Source organism: Melospiza melodia, chromosome 3 (assembly GCF_035770615.1).
Source record: "Melospiza melodia melodia isolate bMelMel2 chromosome 3, bMelMel2.pri, whole genome shotgun sequence".
Classification (NCBI taxonomy): Eukaryota; Metazoa; Chordata; class Aves; order Passeriformes; family Passerellidae; genus Melospiza; species Melospiza melodia.
This window is the reverse complement of record NC_086196.1, coordinates 127,574,780-127,594,198: the sequence shown is the minus strand read 5'-3', so window position 1 is coordinate 127,594,198 and position 19,419 is coordinate 127,574,780. Positions and strand designations below refer to the sequence as shown.

The window sequence follows — 19,419 nt, the reverse complement described above, 5'->3', positions numbered from 1 at the left end:
CAGAGAACTATGATTGCACAATTCCAGAGAACCTGGGCCTTGCATGTGCACAGAGCTGTTCTGTTAGGGGTTTTAAAGGATTAAATGTAATAGTAGCATAGACTGAAACAGAATGTGTGATAATCTCAGTTAGCTTGCTTACTGGGCCGGAGCAGCTTGGAAGTGCACAGCATTTTCAGTGAAAAAATCTTTTGTCTGGTTAGATAAATATCCTCTTGTTCTTTAACAAAAATAAAGTTCATGTTTTGAGATTGCGTCGTGCTGGTTCCATAAAGCTTCCTTGAATATCTAACCTCTTTTGTTTTGCAGTGGTGTTTAATCACTTGCAGTATCATACACTCTTCAGCCATGCACATTATCCCTTAATTATATACGACTAAGCCCCTCTTGACTGTAAGACATGTTGTTTGTTCAAACGCACTTACAAATCCATTTTCTTATCAGTTCTTTGCCGAACATTTACACAACGGGGTACTGTTTAAATATGAAAATAAACCTTTTATAAAAAAAAATTGTTTGACCCACCCACCTGGACTCCATCTGTGATTGTTCTGTCTCTGCAATCTGTTGTCTGCTTTTCCTCAGCGTGTTCTTTATCTTTTTGGATGGCTGCTATCTTTGAGCGACTTTGTTGCCCCTCCCTATTTTCTCTGTGCTTAGTAGAAAGTGACATTTTCAAATCATAAGGATCAGCCAGGCAGATTTGATACGCTCTCTGCTATAAGACACACTTCTGTTCAGAGTATGCAATTAGTAAAGACAACTTCATTTCACAGTATCACAACTCATGCTGTACTATTTGGAATTAAAGCATTGTGTGAATCCAAGGAGTTTTATCATAAAAACTAGTACAGATAAATCTGTCAGAATTAGCAATGCTTTTCTTACCACATGCTTACTGAAACGCAGAAGTTTCTTCATGTTTTGTTCCAGTTCAGTTTCATGTCAGTGAATTACTATAGTAATGCTTTTCCTTTATATTTTTTTCATTAAAGGGGAGTTGTGTGTTTGTAATCCCTTAATAAACTGACACTCTAATCTTTAGATAAAGAGGTTAAATCCATTTTTATTTTAAAGGATTATAGTTAAATTCTTACAAAGACAGTTAAATTTCCAGTCTATGCACTGATAATTTTCTTATTGTCTTCTGTGAACCTGGATGGGAATTCTTTCTTAAAGATATCAGAGTGTATTTTTTGTTTCCTTTCTGGCAGCATTTCTGTTTTTTCCCATTCCAAACCAAATGTAACTGTGGAGAACAGTTTCTTTTTTGCATTAAAGTTCCTTCAAAAGCACCACAATGGATTCAAGGGCATGAGCATACTTTTTTCTGAGTAAGTAGGACAATCAGCATTAGATGTAGAAATATCTGAGACCAGGATATGCAAGTAAAGTTATTTTTAGATTCTATAGCACTGTTGTGCTGAAGTGGAGTAATTTCTCTCTTGTGGGTTCTTAGAAGTTGGTCTTTTGTTTGGTTGGATTTGACTGCTGTATAATGATGGCCTTGAGGAATGTGTTACAGAAACCTGTGAAAAATTTTTCTGGATTGAGGCCTGGAGTGGTAATAGTAGGTCATTGTCCAAAGGAAACAAAAATGTGTTATTAAGTTATTTTAACTTCATTTCAATTGGAAAGCTTATAGAGATGCCTGCTTCTATTCTATTTCACAAGAAAGCCCTCCAGATTTATTTCTTGCCAGCCAATTATTAAGCACCATTACAGCTAAATTAAATTAAACATCCACAACAAGTTGACTGTCTCAAAGCTTCAGGAAGAAACAGAACAGATTCATTTGCAATACTTGCTTTACAGAGAAATTTATTCTTGAACCATGGGATCTGAGAGAGATCTGAGACTCCACAAAAAGACCTTCATTATTTCATTAATCCCAAAATTATTTCATGAAAAGATTTCAGATTATCCGAGGTTTTCATAGGAAACTCTTAGATTTTATTTGTATCTGGAGAGTTGTAGGGCAGGATTTTTGGGATTTTTGGAGGGAATCATCTGTGTGAAGAGGGAGTCTGGCATGAAGATAGAATGATTAAGCTTATTGCTGTCGTCTCCACAGAAGTACAAGAAGCTACTCAGGTTATATTTTTACTACCTTTGCATTTTATTAATGCATTGATTAAACATTGTTGCTGTAAGGAGTGTTTCTACTCCTTTTCCACTTTCTGCTCCATTTTGCAGCCCTTTTCCCCTGTGTTAGTGACTTCACAGACACTTAATGGCTGTAAACTGGATTGAGGAACCAATAAAACAGCATAAAAGTTAGTTTTACAGTAGAATGTCACAGGGCTTTATACATAAGGCTTTAGTGACATATTAATTATCTTGCCCATATAATAAATTTTTATTTTTTGCAGAAGTAGGTTGCTGTTGGGGAACTCCTTTGTCAGCATAGGTGTGTCTGCATTGTATTGTGGACATCAGTGTTGAGCATTGGAGCAAAACAGACTGCCTGAGTGTTCAGGCTTTTAGAGGCAAGTGTTAGGTGAACTTCATGGCATCCTGGTAAGGAAAACTCAGCCTAGTATCCTCCACCTGGCTTGAGCCAACACTGTCCCACCCATAGCTGTCCATGGATGGGGTCAGGCAGGCAGGTCAAGATATGGATTCTCCTGGAAGATTGAAAAGGGCCAGATCCAGTCTTAGACAGCCTGAGAAATACCCACCTGCAGGCATCTGCAGTTCCTGGGACAGCATAAGCCATCTGTCCTCTGCAGCCACCACACCTGTCCATTGAGAAACAGCTCCAAAGGATGAAAGGTGAATTGTAAACCTTGATGCTGCACACTTAGATCTCCTTGAGTGGCAGATGTAATTGCTGACATATTTCAATGATAGACCAAAACTTACCCCTCTTTCTGTTATATCTCTGGTGGTAGTTTAGAAGTAACTGTCAGTAAAGCTTTCATTGCATCTTCCCTTCATCAGTTCATCTTGCTTCTCCTAGAGGTTTCTCAGTGCTGCTCACAGGAATGAAGAATAGGGGTAGCCAGGGAGTGAGAGGGCTTTTCAGATATTTGCAAACAATTTTTGCAAGGTTTGGTGAAAAAAACATGGAGAGACTCTGATTAGAAGAGTCTGACAGCTGTGCTGGCAAGAGTATGGGTGTTCATTTGGCAAGGGAAATGAGAGCCTTTGTGGGGCTCATGAGGCATTAGAGATGCTCATGTCAGGGGACGTGTTCACTGCTCTGTATAAAAGGTTGTCATATCATAGTTGTGCTGGAGTGGTGCTGTGTAATAAGGTTGCTATTTAGAGTGTGACCGTCTCTCTTTGTTTGTTTGATTTGGGGTAATGAGGCTAAAAGATTCTAAAATAATGGAGTTTCTTAAAAAAATCCCAGTTCTACCTAGTACTCAGTACTTTTGCATCCCGCTGTACATTTTTACCTTTAATATCTAGGAATCATATAATTATTTAGGTTGGAAAAGACCCTTGAGAGCATCATCTCTAACAGGAACCACAACACAGCCAAATCTACCACTTAACCATGTTCATGAGTGCCACATCTACATATCTTTTAAATACCTCTGGGGACAATGACTCAACTCCTTTCCTGGGCTGTCTATTCCTATACTTGCAGCCCAGAGAAGAAATTTTTTCTTACAGCCAAATTAAACCTCCTCTAGCACACCTTGAGGACATTTCCTCTTGTCCTGTTGATTGTTATTTAGGAGAAGAGGCTGACCCACATCTCCATATAATCTCCTTTTGGGCAGTTGTAGAGAGTGATAAGATCTTCCCTGAACCTCCTTTTCTCCAGGGAGAACAGCTGTGGTTCTCTCAGCTGCTTCTTATAAGACTTGTGCAACCTGACCCTGTTGCTTTTCTCTGGACTTGCTTCAGCACCTCAGTGTTCTTGTAGTCAGGGACCCAGGATTGAACACAGTAATAGAGGTTAAAGATTTTCTTGTTAAATCCAAAGGCCTCTGCTACATTGGAAAGTCAGGTAAGAAGACCCAGAATACAATGGAAATCTTGTTGGCTTGAAATTCAAAGACTTGTTTTAAAATTATTTAAAAATTATTTTCCAAATTATTTGTCAGTGATCAGATTTTACTGTATTTTTATTTAGAAAACAAGCAAACCCCAAACACTTGCCCCTCCCCTTCCCAAAATCAAATTTTTTCATTACTGTTTTGATGTTTTTCATTCTCTTTACAAAACAACAGGAAACCTTACCTACGGCACACTGGCAATACCAAATCCCAAGTGTGCATTGGACACCTCGAAATGTTAATTTGTGTATGGGCAGACAGGGCTGTACAGAACCTGTGTGAAATCAGAGGAGTTTAGTCACAGAATTTCCCCCGTCAAAAGTCCCTGATGAACTCAGTGAGCTTTTTATTATTTAGGTGGCAATACTGTACAGGCTTCATTGTTTGAACTATGTCCTAGGATAGGGAAGCAAAAAAGTTAAAGAAAAATCTCATGAAAACAATCTATTGTATTAATTTCATCATCACCACTGGGTTGGGGTGGGTGGGGTTTTTTTTTTTTTTCTGTTTGGTTTTGTTTTTATTTTATTTCAGCTGTTTGAGTTGAATTTTATATCAATGAAAAACAAAACCAAACAAAACAAAAAAAGCCAAAACAAAATCAAAAACCCAACCAAAAAATCATTACAAGAATGTGACAAGTTTAGCATGATTTTTTTGTTTATCTGTATAGAAAATAAGCTTACATCCAAGTTTGCACAGCCAATTTCTTTTTGTTACAGCAGTTCTCTGTTGTCTGCTGATTCATCCAGAGATGTGTTATTCTGCTCAGTTAGATAATCATACAAATTTCCTATCAGACCATCATAGCTTTCACAACATAAAGCTATGATAACAAAATAAAGCTAACATACAAACTACATAAAGCTAACATACAAGCTACATGGTTTGTAGTTTTAGATTTGCTGAATTCTTAGTCACTATAGTTTTAACAGATTCTTTTTTTAGTAAAAATTTCAAAAATTTTTAACTGAATATTACCATTTTAATATAAGAGGAAGGAACAATAACCAAAACATAAAGATGCAGAAGCTATCTGCATCTTTATCCTTAATTTTCTGACTGGTTGAGAACCTTCTGTGGAAGACAGATAAAATTTATACTGCTGACAATATTTCAGGCATGTAGGCATGTATTCTTCTTTTTTGTGATGAACCTATACCACGTCCTGCAAAGTGTGGAGCCTTTGCTGCCAAACTGGCTAATGAGTTGAGCTGTCACTCAGCTCTGAGCAGAAGCTACTCAAGCACCTTGCAAACCTAATCTTGAGGGAAGGGCATGGTTGTACAAAAGGGGAGAAATAGGAAAAGAATGAACAGGAAACCCATAGTATCTCTTCTTTAATTTTCTAACCCACCTTTCAGTTTTGAACTCTGTAGCAGAGTAACAGAGTTACATACCTCTGCTATTTTAGTGTGTTTGTATCTCTCACATGTTCATTTCCCCCAGTTTTCATGGTGGCTTTGTATTTGTCATTTCCAGGAAAGTTAATGAGAGGCACATGCCTTATCCTTGTATAGTGAGAATTTAGAGAAACATTATGTCATAGCCTCAATGCACAACTTTTAACTCACCCAGTTAATTAAATCTCCTCAGAATATTATAGCGTGTCTTTAATTGCCATTTTGATGTGGTCTTTTATGTGCTGATTCGGAATGATTAGATTCAAAGTAATTTTGCTGTAACAGTATAGTGACATTGGTATTCTTTGATTTGTAGGATATGTTCTTCAATCTGATTACCTTGTCCTTGTCTATAAATTAGCCAGGAAAACAGCAGAGTACTGCTTGGTGCCTATGTTTCTTTGCAGCTAGATAAGTTAAAAAGACACGTATGCTGTCAGGCTTACTTTTAGGGCTCTGTTTCGTTTGGTTTTCTTTTTTTTTTTTTTTTAAGCAGATTTACAGAGAGGTGAAGCTTTCACTTCATTCAGAGCAAAAATCAGAGCAAGTTACTATTACCTAGCAAGCATTCTCTTTCTGGATCTCTGTGTTTGTGACCAGCAGTATGTGAGCATCTCTCAAAAGACATTAGCAGGATTTTGGAAAACAAGAGCATCATAGGCTTGGAAAATGAATATGAGGTCTGAGAGATTCCTGACAGGCAACAACAAACATTCAGTGAATGATGGTATGCGGCCTTGGGACAACCCTATTTAGATATGTCATTCACACTATAGCTTAGGCACCATTAAAAGTCCTGAGTTTACTCTGAATAAAACATACCATATATTTCCTTAGTTGAAACATGAATAATCTTTAGATGTTATTGCAGTTTAAAAATCAAGCTAAAATAAACTTCTTTTTCAGTTAGACATTTAGCACTGCATAGTAGTTAGACAAAATACTGTAGTCTAAGCTCCTTATAAAACAATATATATTAGGTGCCAGAGAAGGCATAACAGATGCCATCTCTCACCATAAAAGTAATTTACAGTTTCAAACATAGCCGTGACTGGAACATACACAAATTATTGGAAAAGGGGATCAGAGGTTATGAAGTCTCTTTTTGTTACTAGATTTCTTGTGTCTAATATTTCACATTGAAATCTGCAGTTGGGACTTGTTTTATAATGGTTTGCTTTCAGTTTATCTAAACTTTTTAGAGACTTCAGCTACAAAGTGCCTTTGGCCAATGTGATCTACCAGCCAAGTGTCCCACAAGAGAACAATGCCCCCAAAATGTTTTAATTTTTTTTTTCTTGACACTGTGAAAGGTTAAACCTTTGCATTTCTAATGTCTCCCATGCCAAATTGTCATGTGTTTGTAGCAGGTTAATACAGAAGGGGGTTGACAAATCTTTCTATAATCACTACCCCATGTTGCTTTTTATCCTCGTCTGCTGCTCATTTTGGTTGTGAAAAACCCTAATATATCAGTGACAGGAGGTCTGGATTTGTGGCTTACTATTATAATTACTCCCACTGAGGCACTGTCAATAGGATTAAAATAAAGATTCTAGACCTGTCCATCGTAGATGAGGTCAGCAACACTAGCAGTGGGAGTACTGTTTCTGCAAGCTGTGCTTTTAGTCCTGAGTTATGGAACCGTAGACATTATTATGAAGCAAATATTTGAAAGCTCCAGTGGAGAAAGACCAGTTCTTTTTTTTTTTTTTTTTTTTTTTTCTGCATTAGCTAAACTATCCATCTGTAATAAATAATCTAACAGCATCCATCTATGTCCTGGCCATACATATATGTATGTTAATTTTCAAATGTATCTGAGCCCCAGAGAGTTTCAATTACAGAACAATCCATTTTGCATTTTATAATTAATAAAGTCTTTGCAGCTGCATAACTTCATCCAGGAAACATCTGCATGCACTCTTTGTGTATACATCATTTCTGTGAAAAGCGGGTTAGCTGAATTCTCTTTAATTTTCTCAGGCTTGGAGAAGGTAGAAAGGTAGAGAGTTGATTAAGATAATGGAAACAAATCATAAAAATGGCAAGTCATGCCCACACAGATATTAAACAAATTCTACTCACTGCTTGTAGGAAAAAATGCAATGCATAGGATCAGTTATAGTCAACTTATTCAAGTGAGGAGAGAAAAGGACTCAGGGGAAAACCTGAGCCCTTCCAAGATGGGCAGTCAATCTCCCAGGGTTCTCAGTGGGACCAGCCTGGTACCCCAAGTTCATAGGTAATACTGATGTTGTTGAAAATCTGTGATTACTCCTTTGTCATCCTTTGACACTGGCTCTGAAAAATGTTCTTTTTTAAACATTAGTTTCATCTTAGCTTGCATAAAACTGTCACACCACCAAGGCTTACTAGTGATGGCAAACTCAGGGAATGGTGCAAACCAGAGTAAATAGACAAGCTCTCTTGCTCTGCTAGCACAGTATGCCGTCTTTATTCTTATCCTCTTACACCAGTCTACTTTTTTATAATGGGATTAAACAGTAATTATTGCATTCACCTCTTTAATTATTTTCATATAAACTCAAAAGTTAATTATCAAAAGCCATGTTCAATCAAGTGTCTGACATGCTGAAACAATTGTGGGGCCTTTAAGTCTTGAGCTAATATACCACCTGGAAGCCTTACACTTTGAAAAATGGAGGTTTTTAAAAAATTGTTTATTGTAGTAGCAAATAATGTGCTTGATTAATGTGTCAGTGCCCTATAACTGTTTATTCTTTCTCCTTTGCTTATATAAACAGTAATTGTTACATATGTCACTCATATCCCTCGCCATATTTCCATCATTGCTCCCAGTTTAAATTCCCTAGCTATCCTAGACACAAAATGAATCTCATAGTGTTTTACAGTGAGAAGGCTACATAAAAATGAATAGTACTTAACACATCCTTGTTTTCCTTTCTTCCATCACACAAGTGGGACTCCAGACTGCTGTTTGTTGCCATCTACATCTGCTTTCATTCCCTTCTCCAGAGGTCCTTGGACTTTTTTTTATACATGGGAAAAGAAACATATACATTATTTGATCTCTAGCAGGCCACTAAAGCATGTGATGAGCTCACAGCAGAGAAGCTGCTATTTTTCTCCATTAGGTGCAGTCGGCAGCTTATGCCGCAGATGTGGCATCATAGTTCTTGTTAGAGTGTGTTAATTCCTCAGTATTTAGTTTTGGCTTTGCAAAATTCCATTCTTTACAGTATTTGTGTAGCCTCTTAAGGGATCCCAAACATACTGGCTAAAAATGTTTGCAAATGCCCTGGCTTCAGCATATGCTGAGCACGTTTCCAAGTGGGCACTGTGCCCTGATGCCTCAGCCGTGCCAGCCCCCACTGTCACCATGCATCCTTGTTATGGCTGAGTGCTACTGGATGTGCCAGAAGAAAGCAACTTAGTCCAAGCCCAGAAAGACTGCTGGTATGATTTTCTGGAGGGTCTTTCATAGTATAGTGTATTGCTTTATCTAGGGCTTCCTCAGTCTCAAACCCCAACTCCAGGAAAGCTCTGTTGTGCGAAAGATTTTGTTCATATTGTCTTTGTAGTTCACACTGAAATTCTGCCAGCTTCCCAACAAGAAAAATCTCAGTTTCATGGAGGAGTTGAGAAAATTTGCCCTGAGGAGCAGCCATGGCTATTGCAGATAAGGGAACAAGTCCATGGAGCTGGTCAGCCCTGGGAGGGTCAGTGATGGACAGTCCCAAAAAGTTTTGAGGCTAAGATACGAAGCAAAGAATTGTGCCTTGACTGAAACAACACTTTCTTCTGTATTTATTGTTGATTTTGTAGTATATAAGGAAAGAAAACCGAATTGTGTTGTTTTAAGCTGGTTGAGGTCAGGCAGGTAGGTGCCATTCTGTGTCTCTGTGCTGTCAGTAACATGTAAGACTTTGGAGCAGCTGTTAGAATAAAATAGGAGCTTCATCGGGGAAGAGGTGTTCTAATAAATTAGCAGCCTTAAATGACACAACAGAGTGAATGGAAGAGAGCTGTATTTTGTGCTGCCTTACTTGCCTTTCTCCCCACCCCTGTACTGCCATTTGTCATACCCCAGAAGCCCTTCAGTTGCAAAACTACTGCTGGATCTTAACTTCCTTGAGGAACACCAAATGAGTGCACATTTTAATCAGATCAGCAATGATGAGGATTAAAACTACAGCATCAGAGTGCCATCTGACCAGTTATATCCCCCTGCATATCTTCTGTCATTGCTTGAGTTCTGTGCCTTGACTTATAATTTAGGCTCCCTTTATAGGGAAGAAGTGCAGCTAATGAGTGCTTTTCTGTACTAATGAAATGAAATATTAAAATAGATGTGTGATCAAATGTCATTTGAGTTGCCTGAAGCTTTGCCATGAGATACTTTTGTGAAAGAGTAGCTGTATTTATCACCTTTAGATTTGCATGTACAGAGCTCTGAGTGTTGTTTGGCTACTGTGTTTGTTTTTGGCTTTTTGCAATTAAGATTTTTAGTGTTCCTTATGGAGGTAGCAGCAGTGGGGATTTTATACCACCTGTCCCTGTAATCTTAAAAATATTACATGAAGAACTAAATTGAATCAAAATATGTAGAACTAAAATAGTGTAGAGCAAAACAATCTATCTAAATTACTCATAAAATAAAAAAAAACATCCGCCATTGCAATTTGGCAAGGAAGGACAAAAAAAGGGAATGGAAAAAACAATCAAACCAGTATTTTTGAATTATTCTTTCCCATCTGTTATCTGTGTAGCTGACTGGCAAGTTCTCACACCTTCATAAGTGGTCTGTGCAACACCATGTTAGGAGAGTTTTCAGTTGTAATTTTCTTTGCAAGGACAATGGTATGTGTTAAGAACAGAAAAGGACCCGTAGGCCTCCAGGTTTTAAGCAATAGAAGTATTCTACTGTTAGCCTGAAAAAAAAAGTGAGAAATTTAATTTTATGAAGAAAGATGGGAGTGTACAGTCCTGCATGTCCTCCTTTCTGAAGAACTACAAAGTTTTTAAAAATCCTATTTAAAAGTGCTGTTTTCATACTGTTAAAAAATTCAGTTCTAGAATATTCTGCCCCTTATATCTCTAAGATTTATGAGTTAAAGGAGTGGTTATTAAAAGTGGTCACAAGCCTCTTAGTGGACAAAAAGCTGATGGAATGGTAGCATGACATGAATGCCTGAACCTGCTGCCTGTGTTATGCTGTGCGGGACAATAATTGGCTTTCAGTCATGTAAACTAGCCACAGACACTCAGATCCTTTGAACTCTAACAAGAAATGAAATGCACACTTACTTTAAATAGTGAGTGACTAAGCATATAAATGTCTTGATCAAGTCATCAGCAAAAAACAAACAAACAACAACAACAAAAAAAAAAAAAAAAAACAACAAAAAACCAAACCCAAAAGTGAACTGTTTACATTTTTTTATTTCTGTCTGAAATCTTTATTTTACTCTCTGCATCTTTGCCGTGTAATGTTCCCTGCTGAGAAGGACAGACTGGAAACACAGTAGGGAACTTTGCCTTTTAAGTTGCTCTTTGCTTTGCAGAGAACTACATGTTGGAAGTTCCGGGGTATTTGTCCAGTGTTTTGTTTGGTGTAAGAGGAACATGACAATTTAAGAAAGGCAGGAAACTATTATGTGGTAATTTTAGCTACATTTCTATTGCAAGTACTAAAAAAGTGGACAGAAGTTTAAATGCATTTCTTAAGGTACGTGTATACAAATCTGTTCAGCTTTTGTGTGCTTCGGTCAGAAAATTCTGAAACAACCTTGGATGAAGCTAAAAAAGGATAATTTTGAGTTGAATTTGCCACATGCCTGTTGAATTCACAGGTCATGTTTATCTAAAGTGCTTCTCTAAAATTCTTTTTGTTGTCTTTTCTAAAGAGCATATATAAGAGCTCCTGTGGCAAAATCAAGCTATAGCACATTTTACATATAGGATTAGATTTTCTTCTAATGCAAACTTGTGCCCCTTTGTCAAAATCAAAGGCTACAAGCTTTGCATGCTAATTGGCTCTGCCAAATAATTTAGCTTCCATCCACTGGGCTGTTTTTTAGCACAACAAACTGTAAATGTTATGGCTATTTTAAGCATATTTTTCTTAAAAAGCTTAGTATATTGATAGACTAATAGACAGTCTGAATGTCCTACTGTTGTTATCCATTGTTGATTTACATAATTCACCAGCTTTTATCTGTTGTTGTCTTAATTATTGCTGCATTTATTTTTTTTCTCTGTTGCATAAAATTAATCAGACTAATATGACTCACGTTGCTTTAGCAACACTATGGGTCCAGTCCAAGGGCTATTAAAGTCAAAGGTACTCCTCATTGACTTAGCGAGCTTTAGATAAAGTTCATTGTTTTCATGCTCTTTCCATCACTGCAGTACCAGACAACTGAAATAACTGTTCCAAATATCAGTGTCTTTTGATACTTTGCATTTCTGTTCTGAGAAAATATCCAAGCAAATATGAATGTAACCAAAGTAAATTCTCTCCCTCTGAATACAGAATGACTATTTAACTAGATTTAAAATTTTGATACCCAGTACAAAGTTTCACCCTCTGTCCCTTTCCTTTGCATACAGGTGATAGCTTAAGAAGGTTAGAGTGTCTGTTAGGGTTGGAAGGAAAAAAAAAGAGTTAAATAGTCTGGTTGAAAATACTTCTACCTTATCAGAAGGTTCTGGAGGACTTTTGTGTTTTGTTTTGCATGTTGACGGTGTTTGTAAGTTTGCCTGTAACCTTGGTGTTGAAACTGAGTCTTAATCTGTTTTCAGTTTTAGTGTTGTTGGATCCCCACTTCTCTCTTCCTCATTCCTTACAGTTCTCATAGTTTATACATTCTTAAGTTGTCTGTCTAGGTTGCAGTGCTCTTCTTGCAAGTCTAATAGTTGATGTGTTTCATGTGTGTTTCTGCCTTGGGAACTGTGGCAGTAGCTGCAAGAAGTATTTCTAAACATCAGCGTTGTGACACAACACATTTTTTGGGTTCACAGTAAACAAACCAAAGCAAGAAGTTCTCTTGTTTTTCCTGTTGCCTTCCTTTTGTCTTTTTCTTGAAAGTTTTAATAAGTTAATTTCAACCTACTTGTGTCCTTCTGTGAAACTGGGAAAACCAGTTGAGAAGTTTGTGCTGTCTGCTTTCTTCCTCTTTCTTAATGTTCTTACCAGAGTCGTCTTTTAAGCAAAAGTTCATGCCTCGTTCTTTCCTCAGGATCAGGGATTTCTGGTGGATTACAGATTCTTTGGATTTCTGAAATCAGGGAAGAATAAATTTTGCTCCAAAACAACTAGTTCAGATACTGCAAACGCTTCAGTGGCCTTGCAGCAGATCTCTAGAGTGTTTTCCTTTTGTTTAGGCCTATTGCAGGCCCCCAGATATTTCACAACATTATTGTACTTTTCTTTGGTGAAAAACAGATCCTTCTTGTATTTATGTGGCCCTCTGTTTTGAAAAATTGTACTGCTAGCTGTTGTGATACATATAGTATATACTTGAACTCATAAAATTGCCACAAAATCAACAGCATCATCTGAAGAAAAAGAAATTGTGAGCATATCTTGCTTGAGCCAACATAACAGAGTGGGCAGTTTAGGTGTTTACAGAAATGTGTACCTCATGTGACAGAAGCAAAAAAAGACAGGATAGAAGTCCCTGCAAATCGAAATCTTAATTTGTTTTGTTCTGCTTTAGCATGTGGCCGTGGGTTCTACAAATCCTCCTCACAAGATCTGCAGTGCTCCCGCTGCCCCACTCACAGCTTCTCTGACAAGGAAGGATCTTCCAGATGCGACTGTGAAGATAGCTATTACAGAGCACCTTCTGATCCACCATATGTCGCATGCACAAGTGAGTGAGTCATGAATTTAATAGTAAAGGACGTTGCTTAACCAACCAGGTGCAGCCACTTGCAGCGAGTAGTTTTGTCTGGCTTTTCCTGGGTTTGAAAAGTACATTTGCAATGGTAAAAGAAACTGAAAGGCAGAAAAAGTGTTGACAGTGAATACAGAATCAGCATAAATATAATTTTCAAGTTTGCTTGGTACAGCTTTGGAAAACATTGCATGTTGCATAAGTGCATAACTCACTGTAATAGATATAATACAGGCCCAGTTCTCCCTAAATTGTTGCAGACAATATGCGTTATGTGATATAATACCAAAATTAGTAATGTGAAAAATGAAAAGTAGCCTCTGTGGAGCTGCACTTTGATTGAACTGTAATTGGATCTGACTTTACCTTCTAACTGCAAATAGATTGGCTGACACAGATTGGTGGTTCAAATAGTGGAAGTCTCCTAAATTCAAAATATCACTAAATATCTCTGTAAATCATATCAGAGCTGATAACAAAAGACTAGATGCAGCTTGTGCAGCATGTTTAGAAGAGATGAACAAACCCCATATGCGGAAAACCTGTAAAAGAGAACTTTTAAAGTATATTAACTATTCTTTTTAATTATGTAGAAGAGAAACAGCTAAAAATCAGTTGCAGTAAATATACACAGTTGTTATTCTGATGTCTTAATGGAAAATAAATAAAGCTCTTATCAAATGAGTTCAAGAATGCTTTTATATAGCCTGTACTAAAAATAATGAAATGTTTATGTGAAGGAAAATGCTTCAAGTGTTTTCTGTCTCAGTAATTAAAATGCTACCTGTGTGTCCCGCTGTGGTTTTGTGTAATTACCGTGGACTTCTTTGTGTATTATGTAGGACCTCCATCTGCACCACAGAACCTAATTTTCAATATCAACCAGACGACCGTGAGTTTGGAGTGGAGTCCTCCCGCTGACAACGGGGGAAGAAGCGATGTGACCTACCGCATCTTGTGCAAGAGGTGCAGCTGGGAGCAGGGCGAGTGTGTTCCCTGTGGGAGTAACATTGGATATATGCCCCAGCAAACTGGATTAGTAGATAACTATGTCACTGTCATGGACCTGCTAGCTCACGCTAACTACACGTTTGAAGTCGAAGCTGTGAATGGGGTTTCTGACTTGAGCCGTTCCCAGAGGCTTTTTGCCGCTGTCAGTATTACCACCGGCCAAGCAGGTAAGCTTTCATCACTTACGAATCTCAGCACTGTGAGGCTGAGAGAAATTTGGAACATGCAAACTATAGGTGCAGTAAATCAGGAGCATGTTTAGTGTGCTCTGGCTCATTAATCTTTTCGCCTTGCCAGCTATTTAATTTGAGCTTGTACTATTTCAGGATAACCTGTCCTGTTTCTTGACCTCAGGATTGCTTTCAGAAAGCATTCACAGAAGACTTAAAGAAGGCATACAGCTTTTTTTATAAAATAGAGTTTCTTAACTTAGGAACTTTTTTTTTTTTTATTTTGTTCTCACTTCATTATAGTTAATTCCCTAGTATTTGAAGATAAAAAAATATATGTGAGAGTTCTATGAAGATTTCCTTTTTGAATTTTTAAAACATGTATGGGACTCCTAGGTCACTGGAAGATGATTTGGATTTCTGATGGTGTTTTCAGTGTTAATGTTTGCCCTCAGGACAATATTTCTGATTTATCTTATATTTCCAGATATTTGATTATGAGATGCAATGACAATGTGCTGATTATTCTTTGTTTCTTCTATTTATCATAATCTGACAGGTGAAATGTCAGGGGAAATAAAATCAAACCAGCATATCACCCCAGGGAAAAAAAAGGGCTTTAGTTGTCTGCAACTGAACAAAAAAAAAAAAGAAGAATTCTCAGATTTAGGTTTCTGAACTGGCCAGTTGCTTTTTGATAAAATTACAGACAATAGTATGCTGTGTTCCTAAAGGGAGGATAGTAAAGCTAACCTTTTGTAATTTTAACAGTCTAAAACAAAATATTATTTGCAAGATCTGGCTTTTAAAGAAATATTAAATAGCATTTTTACTATTACTTTTCATGGTAAAAGAAAATATAAAGTGAATAACGAATGTGATTCTTTCTGTAAGAACAGCTGACTAATATTTTAAAGGATATTTCATACTTATGTCTTGGAGGAAATTTCAATGACTGTGAATCACGGGTTTGTTTTTTTTAGTGCAGTAGAAATGATCCCCTAAAGTAATGTTTTGAACTAAGAACAAACTCACCAAACAGGGTAAACAAACAAGAAAAACTGTAATTATTTTGTACTTTAAAGATAATAATCTCAAAAAAAAAAAAAAAATAAGGGACAAGAGATTCAAAACCTTCCTTCCTTCCCCCAAATTTAGGATAGTTGATATGGTTGTTGAAGTTAGGCTGGAGTGTTTAATCTCCCTATAGTGCTTTTATGGATTCCAAGAGCACGTTTTACATTATTTTGGAGCCATCTTTGTGGCTGAAAGGATTCGTCTCTGTGTTCATTCAGTTCTTGAAGTTTATGATGAGATTTTCAGAACAGAAAACTTACTCTGAGACTATTTTAGTACCACAGATGATATTATTTTGGCACCATGATTTTTCATCTTCAGAATAATTCTCCAAACATGCACAGGTGGACAGTGTTCTGCTCTCTAGATGACTGTACAGAACTATCATATGAAGAAGAGGATTTGGACTTTTTCCTATTTAGCTGAATCAAATTGGCTTTACTTTATGTGCTTTGATGGTTCAGTGGCACACAGGGTAAAGGAAGAACCAGTGCAATTTAGTGGCTAGTACCACATCTCAATGAGATGAAAAAGCCTTTATCAAAAGTTTGTTGTGTTTTCTCCAGGACAGCTCATTATTGTTCATCATTTTGTGTTGCCATAGTCAAGGATTTAGAAGGTTTTTATTAGGCCTGAAGCTATAATATGGTTATCCTGGTCTATCTTAAATGTAACACAAGCTGTGTGATTTTATGAAATGATCCTCACATCCAGCCCAGAGATGTTAGTGAAACTATAGCTTGCATATATAGACTTTACTAAAGATGTAATCAAAAATCTTCAACATCCTAGACAAGCTTTGTAAGACCATGAGGTGGGAGATCTGACTCCGTTCCTTCCCTACTCTCTAGTTTCCTGTGGGATTACACACAGTCCAGATTTGACACTGTTTAGAGAAAGGGTATGACTGAAGCTTTGCCTGTTTAGCACTTCTGAATGTAAAGATTTAGAGGCTTCCAATTTGGCACCTAAATGGAATATACATGGAGGACAGATTTTGGAAGAAAAAAATGGCTTTAAGCTCTTTTTGTTGCAGTTTTCTCTGTAAAATGAAGGTAACCTTCATTTTTCCTTACGAAGCTTTTCAAGATTTTCTGATTAGAAGTGCCACATTAATGCAGCTTTTTTTTTCACAGAATCTCAAAATTTGTGTTAAAGAAAATACAGACATTCAGAACAAATGCATTTAGCAAAAGACCTCTTCTACATTATTTTTGCAACAGCATGTTTTGGATCCTAATGCTGATTTCTTTGGTTTCTCAAGGAGGAAAATATTTTAGGTGGAACAGATTGATGACTATAATTGAACAGAAAGAGACTGGTTGCTCAAAGGAAACTGTTATGCTTCTGTGTTTCTCTTTTATTTTACTATAGAGAGAAAGAAAATGTTGGATTTATTTATAGCCAAGTAAACTAGGATTCATGCAGCTCTCATTTGTTCCTGTGTGACTGTTCTATACTTCTGAAAAAACTGACTTTTTTTTGTGCCCATATTGCTTTTTATGTGTGTAAATGTGTCTAACTAAACCTTCTTCACATGTTATTATGCTAACACAATAGGTGGCTATATATAATTACTGGGTTCACCAGTTGCACAGAGGATTGCAATGAGATTTTCCCTTTGTAGTTTTGGTTTAATTGAATTGCTCCTTTGTGTCCATAGTCCCAAAATTCAAATCATTGTGTAATGATAACAGGAAATTATTGATAAAAGAATGGGGTTATAGAATACATTCAGTGTTTCTTCGCCCACATATAACAAGCTTCTGATGAGACAAAGAGAGCATGCCACATAAAAGAGACAGGTGGTGGATAAAAACCTATTTATATTTGTGAAAATAATACAATAAAATGACTGCAAGTGGGTAGGTATCATTTCACATCACTTATATATATATTTATATATATACACGTATGACACATTGCTGTTCATTCCTTGTTTTAAAAAGACTTTGTGACTAGGCTATCAATTGTCATGCGGCTTATTTTTATGCTTCAGCCAAGAACCATGAGGCTTTTGGTTTTGCTTTGTTTTCTTTTTTTCTGACAAGATTAAGTACACAAAGTCCCCTAGGAGTAAACCATCTTGTTTCATATCTTGCCTATCCCACACCATATAAAGAATACAGGATGTCATCCCAGTACTGCAAGCTGATCTATGGGAACCCCTGCATCCTTGTAGAATTCAGACTTGAATGTGAATAAACTCTAGTTACAATAAACAAATAAAGAGCTGCACCTGGCAAACAGCTGACAAGCCCTACCTTTGGAAGAATGGGTTTTTACCAAAGATAAAATTGACCACTTCCCTGATAAGATATTCCCCTTTCAGTTGCACTGGTAGTTCCTTTGGATCCATCAAATTCCTTACCAAATTTTACATTTTTTCCATGCACCTTTTCCAAAAGGTGAAATTGAGTAGGTTTCACTGCAGATGAATATTTGTTCTATTTTGACGTTCATGCATTTTCATTTTACAAAATACGCTTCAATAATAATTTTATAATTTTTCTTTTGACATTTTTGCAAAGATAGTGTGTTTTTAAAACTGTCTTTCTGCATCCTTTCCTCTAGGATCTTTCTGAATTAACAATGGCCTCATCTCTGGAAAGGAGTTATATACACCCAACTTCCCTGGCCTTAATAAAACTTAGGTTATTTTGAATGAATACCAAAATTTATCAGGGTTTGAGAAAATATAAGTATGTGTCCTGAGCCAGTTTAAATTGCCTTTATAGTCATTGAAAAGAAAAAAATCACATCCAAGGGGACTCTCATCATGCCTTATTACTGTAACTAACTAAGACAAACAGAAGTTAAAATGTAATGCCAATGACTGTCCCTAAATGTACTCATTGCTCTTGGGCAGGGAGCACTTGTTAATGCTTGCTGCTTCTTCACAGCAAGAAAAGGGTGCCCCATAGCACTCTTAGGTCATGCTGTGCCTTCACATGCACTTAATGCTGACCACTTCAAGTGGTTAAAAACCCCTGATCCAGTTCCATAATCAAGGCTTACTCTTGAAAAACATTGGTTTTTAGTAACAATTTCCTTTGTATAGTTTGATTTGCTGCTATTCCATTTTTACATCTTAGAGTTCAGTTTTAAGACCTTTTCCTACAAAAAAAACAGATTCCAAATTTCACAGTTAAAAAAAAGGAAGCTGAATTTGTCAAATTTACATTAAACCAGCAACTTGAACTGAAAAAAATATTGCATGCTATAAAATCATGACTATTATCAGCAGCACCGTTGATTTACATGACAAGAAGAAATGGCTGAATGCATAAATGCAAATCTGTGGGATGGGTTCTGCCTTTCTTAGCTAATTCTGAAGTCTCTCTAAACAAGAGAGACACTTCACATTCTCTCATGTTACATTCTCCTTTCATTCTTGCTGCTTATAATTTTTCTTTTCTTTGTTTCTTTACTCTTTTTCCCAGCTCTCAATTATCCCTACTCATTTTTTAAAGTCTCTTCTTTCATAGTCTCTGCACTACTGACCATCTACTTGTTTCCTGTTCCTGTCAGTCTCACTTCAGCCTGGCTTTTCTTCAGCGATGAGCTGTCCCCCAGCAGAGGCGGCAGCCGAGAGGATTGATGCTGCAGCTTTCCCAGTCACTGTGACCTCAGCGTTCTAGTCCTATTCTCACTTCCCTCCTTTCCCCAGGCCATTTTGCTTTCTTCCCATTGTGCCACCAAGTTGTTTTAATCTGCCTTCATATGCATCTTCCATCCAATGTTCACTTCTAGTGCTACATGACAGCTTATTACAAATAGCTTCAGTGTTCAACTTGACATTTCTTCAGTGTTTTCCCATTTCAGTGGACTTCATTTAGCTATAGGTTCCCTTGGCTAT

At 37.0% G+C, this 19,419-nt stretch overlaps 1 protein-coding gene across 5 annotated transcripts in view; it reads left to right on the top strand.

The window, feature by feature from the left end:
- EPHA7 (EPH receptor A7) overlaps positions 1-19,419 on the top strand; it is a 180,042-nt gene that overhangs the window by 41,564 nt on the left and 119,059 nt on the right. For all 5 annotated transcript variants that reach the window (XM_063153027.1, XM_063153030.1, XM_063153026.1 and 2 more), the window contains exons 4-5: positions 13,123-13,278; positions 14,145-14,480. In XM_063153027.1, coding sequence (XP_063009097.1) covers positions 13,123-13,278; positions 14,145-14,480 — 492 coding nt within the window. The remainder of the gene's footprint in view (positions 1-13,122; positions 13,279-14,144; positions 14,481-19,419) is intronic.